General features: G+C 40.6%; 2 protein-coding genes across 5 annotated transcripts in view; one reads left to right on the top strand and one right to left on the bottom strand.

Annotated features, from left to right (window-relative positions):
• Positions 1 to 419: 419 nt before the first annotated feature.
• On the top strand, positions 420 to 7,660 carry NTAN1 (N-terminal asparagine amidase). 3 transcript variants are annotated; one of them, XM_068699849.1, is made up of 10 exons: positions 442 to 666; positions 1,687 to 1,789; positions 1,871 to 1,936; positions 2,586 to 2,694; positions 3,783 to 3,856; positions 5,154 to 5,207; positions 6,014 to 6,067; positions 6,390 to 6,487; positions 7,062 to 7,175; positions 7,370 to 7,660. In XM_068699849.1, exons 1-10 carry the CDS (start codon positions 586 to 588, stop codon positions 7,547 to 7,549), a joined length of 933 nt encoding a protein of 310 aa, XP_068555950.1. In that variant the 5' UTR covers positions 442 to 585; the 3' UTR covers positions 7,550 to 7,660. The 3 variants fall into 3 exon arrangements, with proteins under 3 accessions (XP_068555951.1, XP_068555950.1, XP_068555953.1); XM_068699850.1 differs by lacking the exon at positions 1,871 to 1,936 and having other exon boundaries at positions 420 to 666; XM_068699852.1 differs by lacking the exon at positions 1,871 to 1,936 and having other exon boundaries at positions 509 to 666; positions 1,612 to 1,789.
• Positions 7,661 to 7,918: 258 nt separating this feature from the next.
• Positions 7,919 to 18,325, bottom strand: part of PDXDC1 (pyridoxal dependent decarboxylase domain containing 1) — a 31,573-nt gene continuing 21,166 nt past the window's right edge. For both annotated transcript variants that reach the window (XM_068699835.1, XM_068699834.1), the window contains exons 15-23: positions 17,197 to 17,285; positions 16,383 to 16,488; positions 15,183 to 15,354; positions 14,397 to 14,515; positions 13,421 to 13,542; positions 11,494 to 11,586; positions 11,301 to 11,397; positions 9,998 to 10,102; positions 7,919 to 9,749 (exon numbers count right to left, since the gene is read on the bottom strand). In XM_068699835.1, coding sequence (XP_068555936.1) covers positions 9,499 to 9,749; positions 9,998 to 10,102; positions 11,301 to 11,397; positions 11,494 to 11,586; positions 13,421 to 13,542; positions 14,397 to 14,515; positions 15,183 to 15,354; positions 16,383 to 16,488; positions 17,197 to 17,285 — 1,154 coding nt within the window. In that variant the 3' untranslated portion in view covers positions 7,919 to 9,498. The remainder of the gene's footprint in view (positions 9,750 to 9,997; positions 10,103 to 11,300; positions 11,398 to 11,493; positions 11,587 to 13,420; positions 13,543 to 14,396; positions 14,516 to 15,182; positions 15,355 to 16,382; positions 16,489 to 17,196; positions 17,286 to 18,325) is intronic.

Here is an 18,325-nt window from a genome sequence, read left to right on the forward strand (position 1 = left end):
CTGCAGCCAGGAGTGCTGGTGGGTGCTGGTGTTTTGCTGAAGATTTCTGTAGCTGCTAATAATACTGAGAGGGTTGCTGGTTCGGAGATGTAAATTTTGCTTTACTGGGTTAGGTCTCCTGTGAAATACAGTGCATCATCTGAAGAAAGTATTTGCTGTAAGTGTTTACTTTGTGAAAATGGGTTTTGAAAGGTAGAGCTAGAGCATACTGTTGGTTTGTTTGTGGCGGCCGCAATTAGGTGGCCGCAAGACCGGCGTCCCGTGAGGCACCGAGCCCGGGGTTCCGTGAGGCACCGAGCCCGGGGTTCCGTGAGGCACCGAGCCCGGGCAGTGGCATGGCGGGGGGGCCGTGCCCGCCTCGGGCCTGTCAGCGCTGCGAGGGACGGGCCCTGGCGGCCTCCCCGCGGCACGGCCGGGCTCCGGCCTCCCGGCAGCTCCGGCGGGCGGCGCCGCTCCGCCTCCCTTCGCTTCTCCTCCCTTCCCTTCCCCTCCCCTCCCCGGGGCCGCCGCCGTTTCCCAGCGCCCTGCGCGGCCCGGCCCTCGGCTGGAAGCGCGGAGCCGCCCCGGGCCCGGGCGCTGCCCGCGATGCCGCTGCTGGTCAACGGGGAGCGGATCGACCCGGGCCGGCCCCCGGCGGCCATGATCCGCGCCTACCCGCACCTCGAGGTGAGGGGCGGCAGCGCCGGGACCCCGGGGCCGGGAGGAGCCGGTGGGGGGGAACACCCGGGGCTGAGCTCGGCCCTGAGGGGGCGCCCGCTGAGGGGACCCAGCGCTGAGGGAGCCGCGGGCTGGGGCGGTGCCGGGGCGGCCAAAAGCCAGGGGTTGGCCCAAAATTAACTAAAATCCGCGTCCCCCGGGGGTGGCCGGGCGGTGAACGTCCTGAGGAGACGGAGAGGTAGGGGTCGGGGCGGCGGGCTGGGCCGAAAAGCTGGAGGAAAAGGTGAAGGTTGTAACTTGTGGGAGGTGTTCGCTGCCTTCCAGGGCTGTGTGGTGGTCCTGACGGCAGGCTGGCAGCCAGGCGCTGCTGGTCAGAGCTGTTGGGAACGTGGTTTTCGTCAGAAAATACTTCTTTGTAGAAATTATGTTTTTGAAGGGAAAAAAAAAATCTGTACGAATTTGATAAAAACTGTGTAAAGTGTTTTCTTTAGCCCCAGGATAGAAATTCCCTGCCTACCCAGCAGTTCTGTGACAGCACTGTGGCAGTCAGAGCCCAGGAATCTGGGTTTTCTGTCTACTGAATGTGCAAATAAATAGCAGTGTTTTGATAAGTATTAAATAAATTGTTGGATTGTGGCAGTAGGAGAGTGAAACTTACATTTCAGAAGTTTCAGAGAAGGAGCAGACTTGTTTCCTGTCCTCTTTAAACTTTGTCCTCTTTAAAGATCAGCTCTTCAAGATCATCTAGTGTGAGCTTAGCCACACCCTGCTGCTTTTTCTTGTGCCTCTGTTTTATCACCTATAAAGCAGGCCCAGAGGGTTCTGTGTGTGTGGGGCGTGATGGAATTTAACAATTGACTAGGTCACTGGCAGGAAAATGAAAACTCTGAATAAATTCAGAATACTCCAAAATACGCCTTGTTTATCTCTGACCTGGATCCCTTTGCTTTTCAGAGGTGATGTTTCTGTCAAGTAATGGATACACCTGAGAATTCAGCCACTGTAGTCTCTATTATCATTTATCTTTAGGAAAAGGCAAAACTTCTGAGAAGTCGGCCTACTCAAATTGTGGAACCTAAAGGTCTTCTTTACATCCAGCAGAGAGAATTTGCAGTGACTACCCCTAAGGATGGTATGTAGGAATGTAAACACTTCTCCTGAAGCAATGATTATGACAGCAAAGTTCTTACAGTCTTTCTCTCCTCTAAAATAGGTTCTGTTTCTATTCTTGGATCAGATGATGCAACTACCTGCCACTTAGTTGTGCTCCGACACACAGGTATCTTAAAAAGCATTCAGACCAAAACCTGCCTCTCTAAAGTAATGCATGTAGGATCAGCGTAGATTTATGCTGCATTAATGAAGTAAACTGCAATTACATTATATAAACTTGAATCTCAAAATGTCACATGATGCATAAATTGAATGACTTGTTCAGAGAGTTAGGGTGTTCAGTACCTGAGGTTCTGTGTTCTGGTTGCAGAATGAGCCAATCCTAAACTTGATCTGCTGCAGTGGGCAGTGGCAGCCCCTTGGCTGCTGCGTCCCAGGCTGTGCGCAATGCCAGAGGCAGCATTTAACTGTTTGGGTCTGAAGGGTAATAACAGAGGTAGAATTTATGCAAAGAGCCTCGCTACGCCCTGCTACATTCCTGGAGTTTTGTCATTTGAGCTGTTGTTTGGTCCTTGGTAGTAAGATGTTTGTACCCTTTGCATCAGTTCTGCTGATTTTCTAATGGGGCATGGAAAGAGCTTATTGTCTCATTCAGCCAGCCCATCTCTTCTGCTGGAGGCTGCTGTCCTTTTGGGAAATGAGAAGGTGGGAGATGTAGTTTTTGCACTGTTATAGCAGTGTAAACTGATGCTGAATTAAGTGACAGCAGTTTAAGAGCCTCCGCTGGTGTCATTAACTGTCTTTTCACACCTTAGGTAGCGGAGCCACCTGCTTGACACACTGCGATGGATCGGACACAGAAGCTGAGGTGTCGCTCATCATGAGTTCAGTAAAATCTTTCTCTAACTCTGCAGACTATGGAAGGTCAGCTCAGCTTTTTTAATTCTTTTTGTTTTTGCAAAAGTAACTGCAGTTTGTAAATTGGGGAATTTTCATGTGATTTTGTGGGGTTCAGACAAGGTAATTGCGCAGGAAATGCCTCTTGATCAGGGCCATGTGGAAAATGAAAACCATTTTCTTGCTGATGATTTCAAGGTATTTTCTATCAGTGATTTAAAGCATGGTTCTATTCTGACTGGTGTCTCTGTAAAAATGCCATTGTGCGGTTTGGTATTTACTGTTTCCCAGTAACTTCTGTTTCAAATGTGCTGAATTTTCCAAATAGCTGGTTTTGGTCTTGAGAATTCCTTTTGGGATCTGGGAATCCATCTGGGATTTTTTTTTTTTTTTTAAATCACATTTAAAAAAAAGGGGGGGGGGGAGGGAGTTCCAAACCAGAATTTATCTAACAAGGTTTATCCTGAATTTGGAGATTTTTGCCTCTGTAGTTTGATAAGAACAAAAGCTCAGTTAACTTAGAAGAGATGGTCTTATTAATTGGCTTGCCTGGTTTTGAAAGACTGAGCTATGGCCTTGTTAGATGATTTATACTCACTCTCACTTTCCTGTTGCTTCTGAGACTTTCCACCCCAAACTGATATTGTCCCCAGTTATTTTCTAGTCATTTTTCTAGACATTTGGTCAGAAGGTTTGCAAACAAGACTTCTCTTTACATAGACACCTCTCAGAGAAGAACCCTGCTGTGTGGTCCAGAATAGTTCTGAAGATCACAGGAGCAAACTTCTTCACATCTAAGTTACCCTTTTCATGGGCATCGAAAGGTGGTTATAGAATTAAGCCCAAAACTTTGGTGCTGAGTGTCACAGATGCCCCGGGGTTAGTCATAATTGCACGTGTGCAATGCCTCTTGAATTTTTTTAAATTGTGATATTTCCTGGATGATCCCTGAAATGTTCAGAACTGTTCAACTGTAATTTGCTACCCATGTGGCCATTAACAAGTGAGGCTCCTCTAATAATTGCTTTGTAGTTTGGGCTGGGGATTATTTTGTAAAGGTATTCATTTTGGGATGTCTTTTTAACTGCTGTTTCCTGTTATTCCATCTCTGTTAGGCTGGAATTGCACCTAGTTGGAGGTTTCAATGATGATAGGCAGTTATCACAAAAACTTACTAATCAGCTTCTTAGTAAGTTCACCTTTTTTTCCACTCTCATGTCCAAAACAAATAGTTTTGACTGGATTTGGGTGAAGTTTGTTTGTAACCTGAGCCCCCTGTCATCTAATAGAAAAACATCTGGACTCCTTTAGCAGGGTGCTTTCTCCACCTGAGAGCTTGGCACAGAGGAGGGTTGGATTTGCGGCTTGCTGTGGCCGATGTGTGGGATGGACGGCAGGGACTTGGGACTTATTCCTGGTTTACACTGTAGCGTGTGGAATTGGGGCTTAGTTCAGCTGGGCTCAATTCCTGGCTCCGCTGCTGACATGCTACGGGATCTTGGGCAGGCGTTGCCACTGTCTACATCTGTACCTGCGGGGACTTCATTAATTACTATTCCTTCTGTACCTTAACGTGGGGGGTGAAATTAATTACACTTGGGAAGTGTCTCATGAAAGATGGATGTCTGTCTGTGAAATCTGTAGCCTGGAGGAGTGTCTGTGGTGCTTTACAAACAAACAGGGAACAGAAGGGACCAGCTGGGATGTTTGGAGTTCTCTGGCTCGTGCTGAGCACTTCTCAAGTGTGGAGAGGCCTCAGCCTCACTAGGACTGGGAACGGGCAGGGGCAGGGATGCACAGCAGGTTTGGAGGGAGGTGGCAAAGGGAACTGGAACTGGCAAAGGTCCTGGAATGTGCCCCTGTTACCCCCTCACGTGCTGTGATGTGATTCCTATTCTGTGTGTTATCTATCGTGTGAGAGTTGTGTACAGAATGTTTTGGTCAGTTTAAAACCTTTTGATTTCCATGCACAAGGTTACAATTTAAAACAGTAACTTTGTATTTCCAATAGAAGTGAGAAAAAAAATTAAAATTCCCTGTGTGTGGGATGGTGAAAAGCAGAATTAAAATAAATCTAATAAAAGGCTGGGTTGGCTCACTATACATGTAACATTTTAGGAAAGTACATTTAAATATGAGTTATTAAATGTATAGTGAACTAAAGCAGAGATGATGTGATGATACCAGAGCTACTTTAAGCCAGTAACAAGAGCAAGTGGCATATTTTTAGCATGTTTTTGCCATTAAAAATGGCTAATTTCTGTCAATTACGTTTAGTAGCTGTGGCTTTAATTTTGTAAAACTTGGTTTGAAGCAAATCTGAAAACTACTCTTTGCTCTGTTGCCTTATCCAGGAACAGTGCATTAGGTACTTTCTGCCCACCCATTCCGCAGTGCGCAGCACTGATAATGCCCCCTCGTCTATATACAGCGCCTGCTTTGCCACCAGTCACTCTTATACATTGCTGCTATCGTTGTTGCTGTAGGAGCATTTGATCTCCAACCAGATGACGTTCATTTGGTGACTTTCTGCGTAACAGGTAAGAAAATGTCTACTTTTATTTTTTAAGTATGTTTAGCCACTGAAGTCAGAGTGCAGGGGTCTTTTCTCACATGGCTTTTTAAAATCTGTTCTGGAAGAACAGCACGAGTCCTCCACGTTGGTTTGTAAGGTTTGATTTTGTTGCTGTCCCATAGCCAGTGCAGGGAGGATTCTGTCCTTTACTTGCTGCTGAAATTCAACTGGTAGTAGTGCCACCTGGAATCGTTACCAGGTCATTTCCCCAACTTTGTCCTGAGGAAGGAGACTGTACAGCTGTGAATATCTTGAGAGGCAACTGAGAAGGAACTTACCCACCTTTGGTGTTGTTAGAGCCTTTACAAACTCATTCAGTTAGGTCACACTGTGTGATGTTGCAGAAAGGCAGAAGTAATTTCCTCTCCTTTGTATTGTATTCAGGTCGTATTTCCACTGTCTTTGCAGTTGAATATCCCTGGTGACTTGTGTCATTGAACTTAGCAACATGGTAGTTTTGTTTCTTTGTTTTCTGTAAACTGCCTAAAGAGAAAGTGGCATGACAGCTGACCGGAGCTGGCTATGCTGTTAAGAGATGGAGTTCTACTCCAGGCCCCAGGCATATTGATCTTGACCTTGACCTTCCCATATTTCTTTTTGGCTTCCTGGTTGTGTGTGTTGGTTTTTTGTTTGTTTGTTTTCCTGTCTTTTTTTTTTTTTTTTTTTTTTTTTTTGCAACATCAGATCTGCTCTTCTCTGGTAACACATAACTAAGTGAATGCTGCTCAGAGAAAAAACAAAGCTCTACATGTTTGACCTTTTTTCTTACAGAACTAAATGACAGAGAAGAGAAAGATATTCACTTCCCAATCATTTATGGAATAGGTGAGTTAAATTAGAATTTGGTTATTTTTTTTAACTGGTTACTTGTTCAGTTTCTGATAGTTAATGGGCTGCCTTTAATGACTAGGTAAGCCTGTCCTGTGAATTGCTGCTGTTGGAGGTGTAGGCAGAAAGAGAAGTTTTCTTGTTAGAACAAGTAGAAAAGTGCTACCATAGAGCTGATGGGTCTGGGGTACTGAGAAATACAAGAATTGCAGTTGACACGTTCTAAAATTCCTGCTACGTAGTAGTGTTGTGGATGTGGCCATTTCAAACCAGTGTTTTGTGAGAATTAATTGTCTGTGTTTAAACTGTTTCCTACCAGCTGTGAACGTTAAAACAGCAGAGATTTTCCCTGCAACCTTCCCAGAAAAAGGGCCCGATGAGGATTTGCGTTCAGCCCATATTTTAACAGGAGCAAGAGTGAGTAAAAACCAGAGGAGAAAAAAGCTCCAACCTGGATATTTTTGCTGGAAGGGAAGACCACTGAGGGGCAATGAACTGGCAGTAGTTCAAGGGGGAAAAATACAGCAGTAGTGTTTGGGCAGTAGCAAAACATATGGGAAATATAGAAGAGTGGAGGCAAAGGATAGCAGTGGACATCAAACTCTTCTGAACTTTCTGCTGCAACGTTACCCTTGTCTTGGAAGTAGAGCACTTCCATGTGCTGTTACGCCTGTAGCCCTACAGGTTTTGGCAGCATAATTTATGTAAAATGAGATTCAGGTCATGGCCATAAATAATCCCAGCAGTATTGTTCAGTTCTGGGCTTGTTCTTACAGTTTAGGGTTGTCTTTGTCAGAACAATTGGTTAATCGTAATGGAATGGGCATGAAGGTGGCACCCATGTGTCTTAAGGCAAAAGCTGCTGCTTAATGCCTTCCACATTGTCTGGAATTAACTTATTATTATTAATTAATTGTCTGCATTAATTCTGTTTCATTCATCTGTTTAAACACTTTTAAGGCTCCCTGTAAGTTGTTGTGTGTCCTTACAGCTGACCAACATTTATGATGCCAAGAAGGAACAGCTCCACATTGGGCCTTATTTCTGGAGGCCTTTCCCACACGTAGATTTCTGGTTGGAACAAGATGATCAACAGATCTTAGAGGTACCTGGCAGTGGGACACTGGCTTTTATTTTTCCTTCTCCCTCCTAGCTGAGCACAGCGATGGGTATGGGCTGTCAAAGCTTCCCTCAGTGTACCGCTGGGGAGGGTGGAAAATACTCCTATTAAAAGGCAGAGTAATTGGCAACTTTCTATTCTGAATCTCAGGCAGCTTTTGCTCTCATCTTGTTTTTCAGAATCTTTCCACGTCACCCTTGGCTGAGCCACCCCACTTTGTTTCCCACATTAGATCTACATTAACATTTTTAAAAGAACATCCCTTTCCATCGCGCTCCCTGTTTCCTGATAGGAAACCTCGCATCTACAGAAAAAATCAAGAGGGGTTATGGGAACAGGTTTGTTCTGACAAGATCTAACCGAGGGATGCATAGCCTTGCCCAAGGAAGAGTAAGTTGGTGCAAAAATGCCTGTTGCTGGTTATAGGCACTGCTGTTCTTGTGCTTTCCAAAATAAATATTTTGACAGAAGTAACTTGTTTTGCATTACTTAAGTAATTAAGTATTATTATTTCTTTCTGGTTTATTGCTTCAACAGAGTAATTTGATCAGTGCAGATAGACAGAGGTAGCAGTGCTGAGGCAGTGGGTAAAAGCCATTATTGCATGAATTTGTACTTCAGAAAATTATTTTCTCCTAAAAAAAAAAAAAGTGAAAGAAAATTGCCTACACTTAAGCTTGAGCTGACTTTAAGCGATATTTTTGAAGGAAGTTCCCATAAGTCGAGCCTAATAATTTGAAGAATCTTTATTGAAACATTCAGATAGTATCTAAAGAATGAAGCTCATTCCAACAAAACTGATTTAACAATTCCAAATATAAAAACATTAAAAATTAATCATTGTGGTGATACCTTGATCCCCAACAAATTACTCTTATTAACATACTTCATTGCACCAAAGAAACCAATAAGGAAGACTAGTCAACTTAATTGTTTTTGCACTTTAGAAAAATTGCACTCTGATTTACATAAATTACCTCAGCAGTGAAATTAACCTTGTTGTGGCATCCCAGCCCCACTGGATCTAAAGGGTGAAAGTCATATCAGGTGACAGTTCAATTAAAAAAAAAATTATAATTTTTCAGATTATCCAAGTTAATTATGCTACCACTACAGCCATTGTGTTAGTGTTAATTAACATATTTTGGAAAAACAAAGCAAACTACAGTACTGGTATCCAGCTCTGTAGGGATGGGATGGGATTCCCTTGGGGAAAGCAACCTTCTCTAAAGATCTTTCCACAAGGGGCTGAAAATTTGCAGCAAAGTAACTACAATATTTTTTGGGGACAAACACTTCTATACCCTAGCTTTAGATGTATCCAAAGCATAACTTGTGCATTAAATAGTCCTGGGCACTAGGAATTTGTGCTGTAGTGTAAATAAACTATGTAATTTCACTGAATCTGTACAATTTCTACTATAGGCAAGTTACTGTTATTCAAAAGTAAGTGTTGAAACCAGCACAATTTTTTTTTCAAGCTTTACTATAACTAGGTTTAAAAATACACAACAGAAAAGAATTCCAGTTACACTACATAGATGTATTCAATAGTATTTGGTTTATAACTGGCGTGCAAAGGAAAATAACAAGGGATTGGTCATCCTTTTCAGTGGTAGAAGCAAGAAGCCATTTAGGCATGCAGACACAATTCCTTTTTCAAAGTCCTGCTGTACTCAGGGTCAAGTCATACAACAGCGGGGAAAAACGGCTGATGGCAAAGTTCAGGAACTCCTAGACACATGGGCATCCATCCCTAACACTCACTGCACAACCGCTTGGCAATGCTCTTTGTAAGGGTTAAAAAAAGGCAAAATAGAGCTAGTGTGACTAGGATGGTTCGCAGGAGAGGCTAAACTGAAATTTAAATATAAAAAAGGTGAAAAATTGGCAGTTTCTTAAATATATTCACATAAAATAAAGTCAATTTACAATTATTCGGTGCAACTGTAGTCTTAATCTTGTGCATGGCTGACCAGTTAGCAACTACTATCATGCTTAAAATCTTACAGAAACTTTAACTGCCAATTTTTATTTTTTACAAATATTTACGAGCAGTTAATAAATCTCACTACTACTTTGGTGACACTGACATGTACAGGATTAAAGCAACTGTAATAAGTGTACAGTAAGACAAATCTCTGTCCCATGGGGGGAATTTATATTTGTGCAAAATCCCAGTTAATAAGATACAGTAGTTATTACTGTACTAGTGTGTGGCACTGTTCACATTTTAAATGCATCACCAATGCCCTGCTTCCCAGGGCATGTGATTCATCTGCAAAGTCTTAAATCCACAGTACAGATTTTATCTTTGACTTTCTTGTTCCTCTACCTTTGTGCAGTCCCTTGGAATGTCCTCAGTGCCTTTAGGTGGTGTCTGTGTCCCCTCCTGCTGCTGCTGCTCTGGATTTTCTGTCTCTGGCGACCTCTGCTCTTGGCCAGGGGATAGAGCCGGGGGTCTCTGATCCGTCTTCTCCAGGTCCTCACAGTGGCTGACTGAACTGGTCTCACTAAAGGCATCGGAATTTCTTAGAGACCTTTTAAAAATTTTTTGACCTGCAAAGTGTCGGGAGAATACAGTACCAATGAAGGCATCAAATGCGAGATGTGGTATGTGCAAGGTATGCGCAAAGGAAGTATCTTAATTTGACAACTGCAAAGAAATAGCTTTTATTTGGGTGCTAACCTGCATCCTAACCATATAAATTCCTTGCTTCCAGTTACAGGTGCATTTACTCAGATGTGTGCTGAGGCCAGGATACTTCAGCAAGTTTTAGAAATAAAACTAGTGAGTAGAAACTTACCAGGAAGTCTTTGCTTTGTAAGGCTGGAAGTAGGAGTTGGTGGTGGAGTAGTACCTGTTCCTTGGGCTTTTGATACATACGTAGATTCTGTGGATTCTAGAGAACCTGCAGGTTAAAAAAAAAGGGCAAGTAGAAGTTGAATATAGACAACTTTTCTTTTAATCTGTATTTATAACATATGCAACAGTCTATCTGTAATACGTGTTTCTGAAACCATATGGCCTAGGCTGACCTGAAACAGCCACTGAAGTGTAGTTGGTTTTTGAGCACCTGGGGACAGGCGTGCTGAGTCTTACGAAGACGAATGAAGTTCCCCCTCACTCCTGCTTCCCAACACTGCTACCTCCAGTATTCCACTTGTCCTTTTCCACTGAGCTTGACACATCCCGAGGTGCAAGCTATTGAGCACTGCACTGTGGAAGGATGTCTAGCTGTCAATGGAACAACATTCCCAAGGACACCTTGTAGTTCCTTGCTGTACAACCCTTCTCGTCAGAGCAGAAAGCCTTCCTGGCTAATTACAGAGACATACACAGCTGGGCCATTTTTCTAGGTCCAACTGACACTTTGCTGAGTTCAGAAATACTCTTAAGACTGCTGCAGTTTTTAAATGAAAGTTTATAATTTGAGAGTATTATGCTAGTACATCACCAAGAATGATGCACCTGCTATAGATAGTTCTTTTTACATCACCAGTCATGAATTACAGATAGATGAGTAAAATAATAGCCCTATATTCTGTAATATTCCTTTCATTACTGTCTCCTGCAATGCTGTGTTCATGCTTGTCCTCAGCTAGTTTTAGCCTGTCCCTTTTCTCAGACATTACACCACTGCCTGGAAACTAGTACTTCATCACTGCGCCATAGCTACGTGACATCTGAAACCAGGATTTCAGACAGAAATCAAGGTCAGGTATCACAACAGAAGGAATACCCATGCATATACATGGGAGCAATAGTAGAAGACCCCACTACCTTACGTATTTTGACATTCAGAATAAACTCCAAGGCTATAAACTTTTGCAGAGCATGTGGCCAACAATTATTCCTGCATTAACAAATGCCAGTGTCTAATACAGCTTTTTTAGAATGACTCAGCATGCAAGAACCAAACTAAACAAGAAGGAAGGAGACTTTCTTACTGAGCATTACAGAAGTAAAGAGCATGTTCCTTTACATCTCGAGGGTGGATTATGTCATTCACAATCAAATCATCACAAGAAAGTGCGTTGCAATTTCAGTATAAAACTGGAAACATCTAGAACACAGCTTAACATGGCTGCATATGCACTGAGTCCTACCTGCTGTTAAATTGAATGTTCTTCCCTTTGGTGAAGCTTGGAATGGAGAAAACCAGTTCAGCACAGAGCCTACTACAGGTATTTGTCGTAGCAGCCCCTGTGAAGGACACAAGCAAACACTGGCTGGTGAGCACGCTACCTGTGTTGTGACAAGTTATTACAAGTTACCTAGATAGCTATTTTTTAGTCTTACCTCTTCCAGAAGTCGTTCTTCATTTGCTTTCTGAAGCTGAAGTTGTGCTTCCTGTATCCCTTTTCTAACAACTTCAGTCATGTTTTCCAACAGCTAATAAAAAGAGAAATTATTACATACAGTAGTTAGTAGGATTTACTATGCTATATATTATATTATATTTACTATATTACTGTATGTAATAATACAGTAATTTATTGAAATTGTATTTTTTAATTCAGGCTTTGAGAATGTAAATCGAGTAGTCAGATATCTTTTTCTAATTTAAATTTGCATTTGACAAGCCCTATTTCATTGCTACTGTAAATTAAAGAATGTATAGGACTTAAAATATATATATGCCCAGAGGGCAGAACATCATTTTAAGCAAGAATGGTACATTACTTCTCTTTTACTTGGAGATCAGCTTGTGACCCAAATTCATCAAACATCTGCTTAGCACAGAAGTGTTCCTCAGAAGCTAAATCTGACAGAGAATTTTTAAGCTTATGAAGTGTGGTTTGGTTTCCAGAAGTGCCCAGAACTAAGACTCACAGCAAGCCTAAGCAGGTATGTGGCAGCCAAGATAAGGCTCAACTACGGCTTGCAAACTGGTATGACTGCCACTATGACTCTTGTGGCAATCTATGCCAGCGTCAGTGATGTGTTGTATTGCAAAGCACAAGCAGCTTTCTGGGAGGATAAAAATCAAAATACCAAAAAACAAAGCCACAGTTTTGTTGTGTGCAAGAAAAATGCCAATTTGCACAATTTAATAGGCTTTAACATTTTGCAAGCCTTTGGTGACAGCTACTTCCTCCAGAAGGCTATCGACTTAGGTTACTGTCAGTTAATAAAAAACAAAGGGAAAAGTGGAATCTGCTCCTTTTCTTTGGGGGAAAGGCAAGGCAGAAATTGGTCACCACAGCAAGCTAAATAATCCACTGTACTAGCTACACGGAAGAGATGAACTGACTACAGAAGGGGCTTGAACATCAATTTTGAATCAAATGTTTTAAGATTCTTTCAGTTCCATGTTTTTTTTCTAGTTGGTTCCCAGGACTGCATCTTTTAGAGTCCTCCACTGCTCTGTTCTCCCCAAGAAGCTTCAGGATAAGAGTAACACATTTTCCAAAATTCAGTTCCTAATCTCTCAGCTGCAAAAGAAGAAAAAAAGAAGGAACTCTACAGCCAATCGATCTTCTATAACCTCACCTTCAAAACAGCACAGCATGTCAAGAATGTGTAAAGAGGCTCCAGAAAACACTGCCAGAAAAAATTAATTGCCAAAACCAACATTCCCAGGGGCAGAAATAGGCCTGTGGGATGTCTTAAGTTTTTTTTTTTTTTTTTGACAAAGTTAAATGCCCAGTGCTTTAGGAGTGAAAGGACAGACATTCATTTGTGATGAAGGTCATTTGGGAATTCTGCTATGCCTGATCCTAACAGCAAGGGAGAACTCAAATCATGTAAATGCTTTTACAAAAAAGACTTACATTAGCATTAGTAATTTAATAGATAATTTGTAACTTTAGTTATTATGCCACTGATTTAAAAGTTTTCCACACGTATTAGGGCAGTTATCTGAGACTTTTTATACCAGCTTACATCTCCCTACATTGAGCTCCTCAAAGCAACCAGCTCACCATAAGCTCCCTCTTTTTTTTTTTTTTCTGACAGCTTAAATTTTAGTGATAAAATGAGCCTATTTCAATACTACTGTTTTTTTATAGAACCATCAAAGACAGGACTGTGAACATAAATAAAGACATCCTCAGAATATTATAATCCTGTAATATGAGTATGGATTATGTGGACAACTTCTATAGTAATTAATACAGTTTGTTGCAGGCAAGTACGAAGTATTTTCACAAAGAACAAAACTGTCCTGAAGTTAATATGGAAAAATGAGAGATGCTGAAATGCCCTTTGATTCATTAACACATACTCTTGAATTTTCTTCAATTTCTCTGCCTGTTGCTGCAATAGTTTCAACTAACTCCGACACATCAAGATCCTCAGTTACCATGCCAATATAAACACAGTTCTTCTGTCCTCCAAATTCTGGGCCTGTGAACATAGGGAGAATCGAGTGTTTGTGATACATAAAAACGTATTCTCAGAATACATACCATGCCCTTGCTTATTAATCTGGAAATCCTAATACACACACATATAAAGACAAACACACACACACTTCAGTAATTAAGTACAATATCTGCATAGGTATAAATTATGCAGACTACAAAACATCTAAACAAGATGAACAGTGGATATTTCATACAGCCAAGGGATCATATAATAAATAGTAGTGTTGAATATGCTTCAGACTTGTTACTTTTTTCCATCTACCAACTGCTTGGTTCCACAATTCCAGGGTACTTAGTTTTTAAAGGCGGACTTAGAGTGTCAAGTAAATGAATTAGTATTATTACATCTGTAATGTAGCACTGTATATGCTCAAAAGTGCTGCTAATTACCACAAGTCGTTTGAAACTTTAATCTAGCCAGAGAAAGCAGTGAATTGGTTGACAGTTTGTTTTTTTTTTTTTTTTAAATGAGACCTGCTTTTCACTAGATACCAAACTTCCCGAGAAGGCTCAGTTTACAAAGGGGAACACTTGCGGCTTTCATTCCCTCTGACAAGGAAACCCTTTCAGGTCTGGGTGCTCATAGGTCAGTTTTCACAAGTATTTCTGCAAACAGTGCAAGCAGCTCACCCTGCTGAACATTTACCAACTCAAATAAGTGATGAGGAGGACAGAGTTACAGATGTTGTTTCTAAAGGAACTACATACACAACAGTGTAATTTTCCATTATAATGACCTAAGTATGACTGACCTCTTGAAAGGTTATAGCACAACAGTGAAGTGACTGTCAGCTTGAATGGAAGTTTTTTTTTTTTTTTTAATAATGCAGTTACCCAAAGAGAAAGTGAGATCCGACTCCAGTTCATTTAATTTTTTCAGAAGTTCTGTGTTAATTTTTTCTAATTCTTTTTCTTGCTTGTCATCATTCTTCCCATCACTGTGATAGCTGTACCTTCAAACCAAACCAGAAGAGTCAGTTCACTTTACAGTACATTTAAAAACAAAACAAAACACAGATCTGCACATCTAGCATGTTTCTACAAATTCCTATATTTTACAAACCAAAAGCTTAAAGTGACATTCTAAATCAACCAGTTTAATGGCATTTGTAATCAGCTTTTTGGTTGAACATGAGGTGAAGACTGGCCAATGCAAACTTAACTGAACACAACAGATTTCTAGGTAATACACTGATCATACTTCAACTGCTTTGATTGTACAGAATCCTACCCAGCAGACTGTGTCAGATGATCAAAATACACATCTAAAGGGTTTTATTCAGTATATAAGTGAATCTCATACTAGACAAAAATGTATGCTATGCTTAGTTAAATAAAGCAACACTGCATATTACATTTCTGTTTAACAGATCAACATACTGCCTCCAATATTAGACCACTGCTCTAATTTTGCAGAAACAGCAATTCAGCTTTTCTAAATAATAAAAAAATTAAGAAGTTGTTTTATTTAAAATAAAACCACTCCACAATGTCAAGTGAGGGCAAAGACTGAGACTAATCTTCAAGCAACGCATCCAAATTGCCAATAAAGAGACTGTATTCATTTGTGCTACTGCACTGTCTATCCAAACATAAAGAAGAAAATACTGAAAAATGTACCTTACAACACCTAATCCTGGCCAGCTGAGATCTTCAATATACAAGAGGCCTACCGTTCTTCTCACTTCTTGCTCAAACTCCTCTCTCAGTTGCAGTGTACTTGTCAATACTGGTATCTTCATCTTTAAGCAGTCTACCAACTGATCAACATCTTGTATTTCTGTCCCTAAAACTGAAGAGCTGATGTATTAGCATACAAAGGAAGTGAATGGACATACACATAGATGTCTGAAATAAACAAGTAATCTGTAAAGAAACCACCTTGCAAGTTAACTGTAAATATAATTCAAGATAGCATCAGTGTATCTTGATCTATATACCAGCCATTTTCTTCATTTGCAGTGAAAAATGGTGGGTTTATAAACTGACAAGGACAATACCCTTTTCATTGCATCAGTAGCTAGCATCAGAACTCTCTTCCCATAGCTAAAAAGACAATGAATTTACTTCTACACCATTTAAAAAAATCACAGCATCACCAACTAATTTTATTCTGAAGTGCACCTTCCCATATACACTAGGATCCTCTCACATCAGCATCACATGTTTTGCTAGCCTAAACCACTCAAACCACGCAAACTAAAAGGAGCCACCATTCATCGCCTGAGCCTCTGAAAGTTGTTCTATGCATCTGCTGGGTCTAAACAAAGTATGCATATGGTGCTAGCTTAAACATCAAATTTACAAGGTTTTCCAAAATACAGATTTTTTTTCCTCCTACACCAGTAATTACAGAAAAACCTTGGGTTTAGTAAATAATTCTTCTGGTTAATTAATTGTAGTTTGAACATAAGCAGCGTTTCAGTGTTGAAACACCTGTGTAGAAAGGTCAAGCATCTTCTCCTTGTGTTAAGCATCTGAGAGAAGGAAAGAGGGGGATGACTTATCCTTCATACTTCTTTTATAACTCTCAGAAGCCAAGAGCTTCTCCTGTTGCTAATGAATTTTAAAAAATAATCAATAAACATCTATCTCTGCAGATGTAACGAGGTAATGTCACATACAGTAACTGAGCTACCTCTAATGCACCTGCTACCAAGGCACAAAGGAACGATAAAGTCAATATAGATTTATTGGGGAAAAAAACCCTCAGCATAGTAAAGACTTTCTTGAGTATATCTGCTTTTACACCAGGAGATTGATGTACACTTTTATGGCAAATTTCAGTTTTTACAAGTGATTGAGTAAAGTGAATGTTACCTGCAGAAGTCATTAAGGGGCTGAAACGCACACACGTGCCTTCATCTTCCAGTTCTACCACATCAACCCCACTGGCAGGAACCAGCTGCGCCAACTGTTCTCCTAACTGAAGAGACAATACCCAGTTAAAGAAATTCAAACTCGGTCTTGCAGCCACTGGCTCAGGTCAAACTCCTCCCACAGCTAAGGAGAAGCACTTGCTCAGCACAGTTCCCTGTATTTCTCAAAATCGCCTCTGGTAACAAAGTACTTTAGCTTGATGGTGATAGGACAAAAGCTGGACATATAGTTAAATAATGAAAATTCAGAATAAGCTGCAAGTATTTTAATCTGGAGTTTCTATAAAATTGTTGTTAAGTATGCTATGATTACTATTCAATTAATACAAAAGAGTGATGTGCTCAGCTCTCTGTGAGCACAAGTTTCCAGAATTCTGTTAAGAGCTGGAAAAGAAAGTGTGTCTTCTTGTGATTAAACAAGCATCATCAACGAAGTATTCAGCCAATTAAAAAGAGTTCTGAAAGTTTTTGCATATTGCCACAAGCCCAAGGGAAAAAAAACACAGAACTACCAAAAGTTTAAGATGAATTAATATGTTAGTAACAATTACAAGCAAAACAATCAGGAGTGAGAAATCAACTGTGCTTCAAGTTCATCATTGTAATCCCAAATGCCCAGCAGATTTTGCAACGGATACCAGATCAGGAGTAATTACCAAGCTTGTCTACTAAAACTTTTATAGTTACCAAGGAACCCCTGGAAGCACTCAACCCTCATTTCCTTTTCTCCTAAAGAGGAAAACATCCATTCTTACCCACTGATTGAAAGTGTCATAAATGTGTCCTTCATTGCTTATTATGGGGTGCGGAATAGTTGAAGCCTGTGCAGCACTTGGGGTTTGATCTGAATTCAAAAATACAAGAATCACAGAGAGAGATTTGTATTTACTTAATTAAACAAACGGCAACCTAAAGTTCATATAAAAGATAAGTACATTTCTTAGGTAATGTGACACATCTACGCTATGTCAAGCAGACTAACAAGGAATTTTTTAAGGTATGTTGAACAAGAAAAATATTAGGAGTCAAAGAGTTGAATGTACTAGCTTTAAAAACAATCCATAAAATATTTCTCACATTGCTGAGGTTCAAGTCCCCCCTAAATAAAAACAGGGCTTTTGCAAATCAGGATCCTGTCACAACAGGCTGCAGTATTTACTTTGATGCATTTGGCTACATTTTTAAATTGAGATTGAATGATTACTTTTTACTGCACACAAATAATAGTAAGGACTTAAAAGCCCACTCTATGCACAGATTATGCAGAAGTGGGCCAAAGATTTTATATCCTTAGAATTCAGGTGGGTGAATTCTCCCTAGTAAAGCTGTTCAGACGAATGCATCAATGGATAAAGCTATCCAATAAGTCATTTCACTGGACCACAATGAAGAGGTTTACTTCATAAATGTGACCACTAGATTAAGAACCTTCCTCCATGCCGAACAAAAAAAAAAAAATCCACAGAAAATTAAAATCAACATTCATAGTAAAACTTCAAAATTTTCTATCAATAATTTGCTTCATCCAGGTGGACATGGTCCCCACATTCAGAATGTGCGCATTTGAGCAGCATAAAGAAAGTCCTCTGCTGTAATCAAAAGGACAAAATTCCTCTTCCTGTGAAAGGACATCCAAGTAGGGATGTTCTGCCCTGAGCCATGTTTGGTGTGGCTACCATACCTATTGACACGATTTACAGAGCTGGTCATCACATGCTCTGCTATTTCCAAAACTATTGCAACAGAAAATGGCAATAAAGCAGAGAAACATGGTTCTGACAACTAGCCACTAAATGTTTGAAAGAAACAAAGTCTGAACAAAAGCAATGGAAGATTTTCCCTCAACAGTACCCTCAAATGCAGTTTGCAGCTTATGGGGGATTA

Source organism: Anas acuta, chromosome 15 (genome assembly GCF_963932015.1).
Source record: "Anas acuta chromosome 15, bAnaAcu1.1, whole genome shotgun sequence".
NCBI classification, from domain to species: Eukaryota; Metazoa; Chordata; class Aves; order Anseriformes; family Anatidae; genus Anas; species Anas acuta.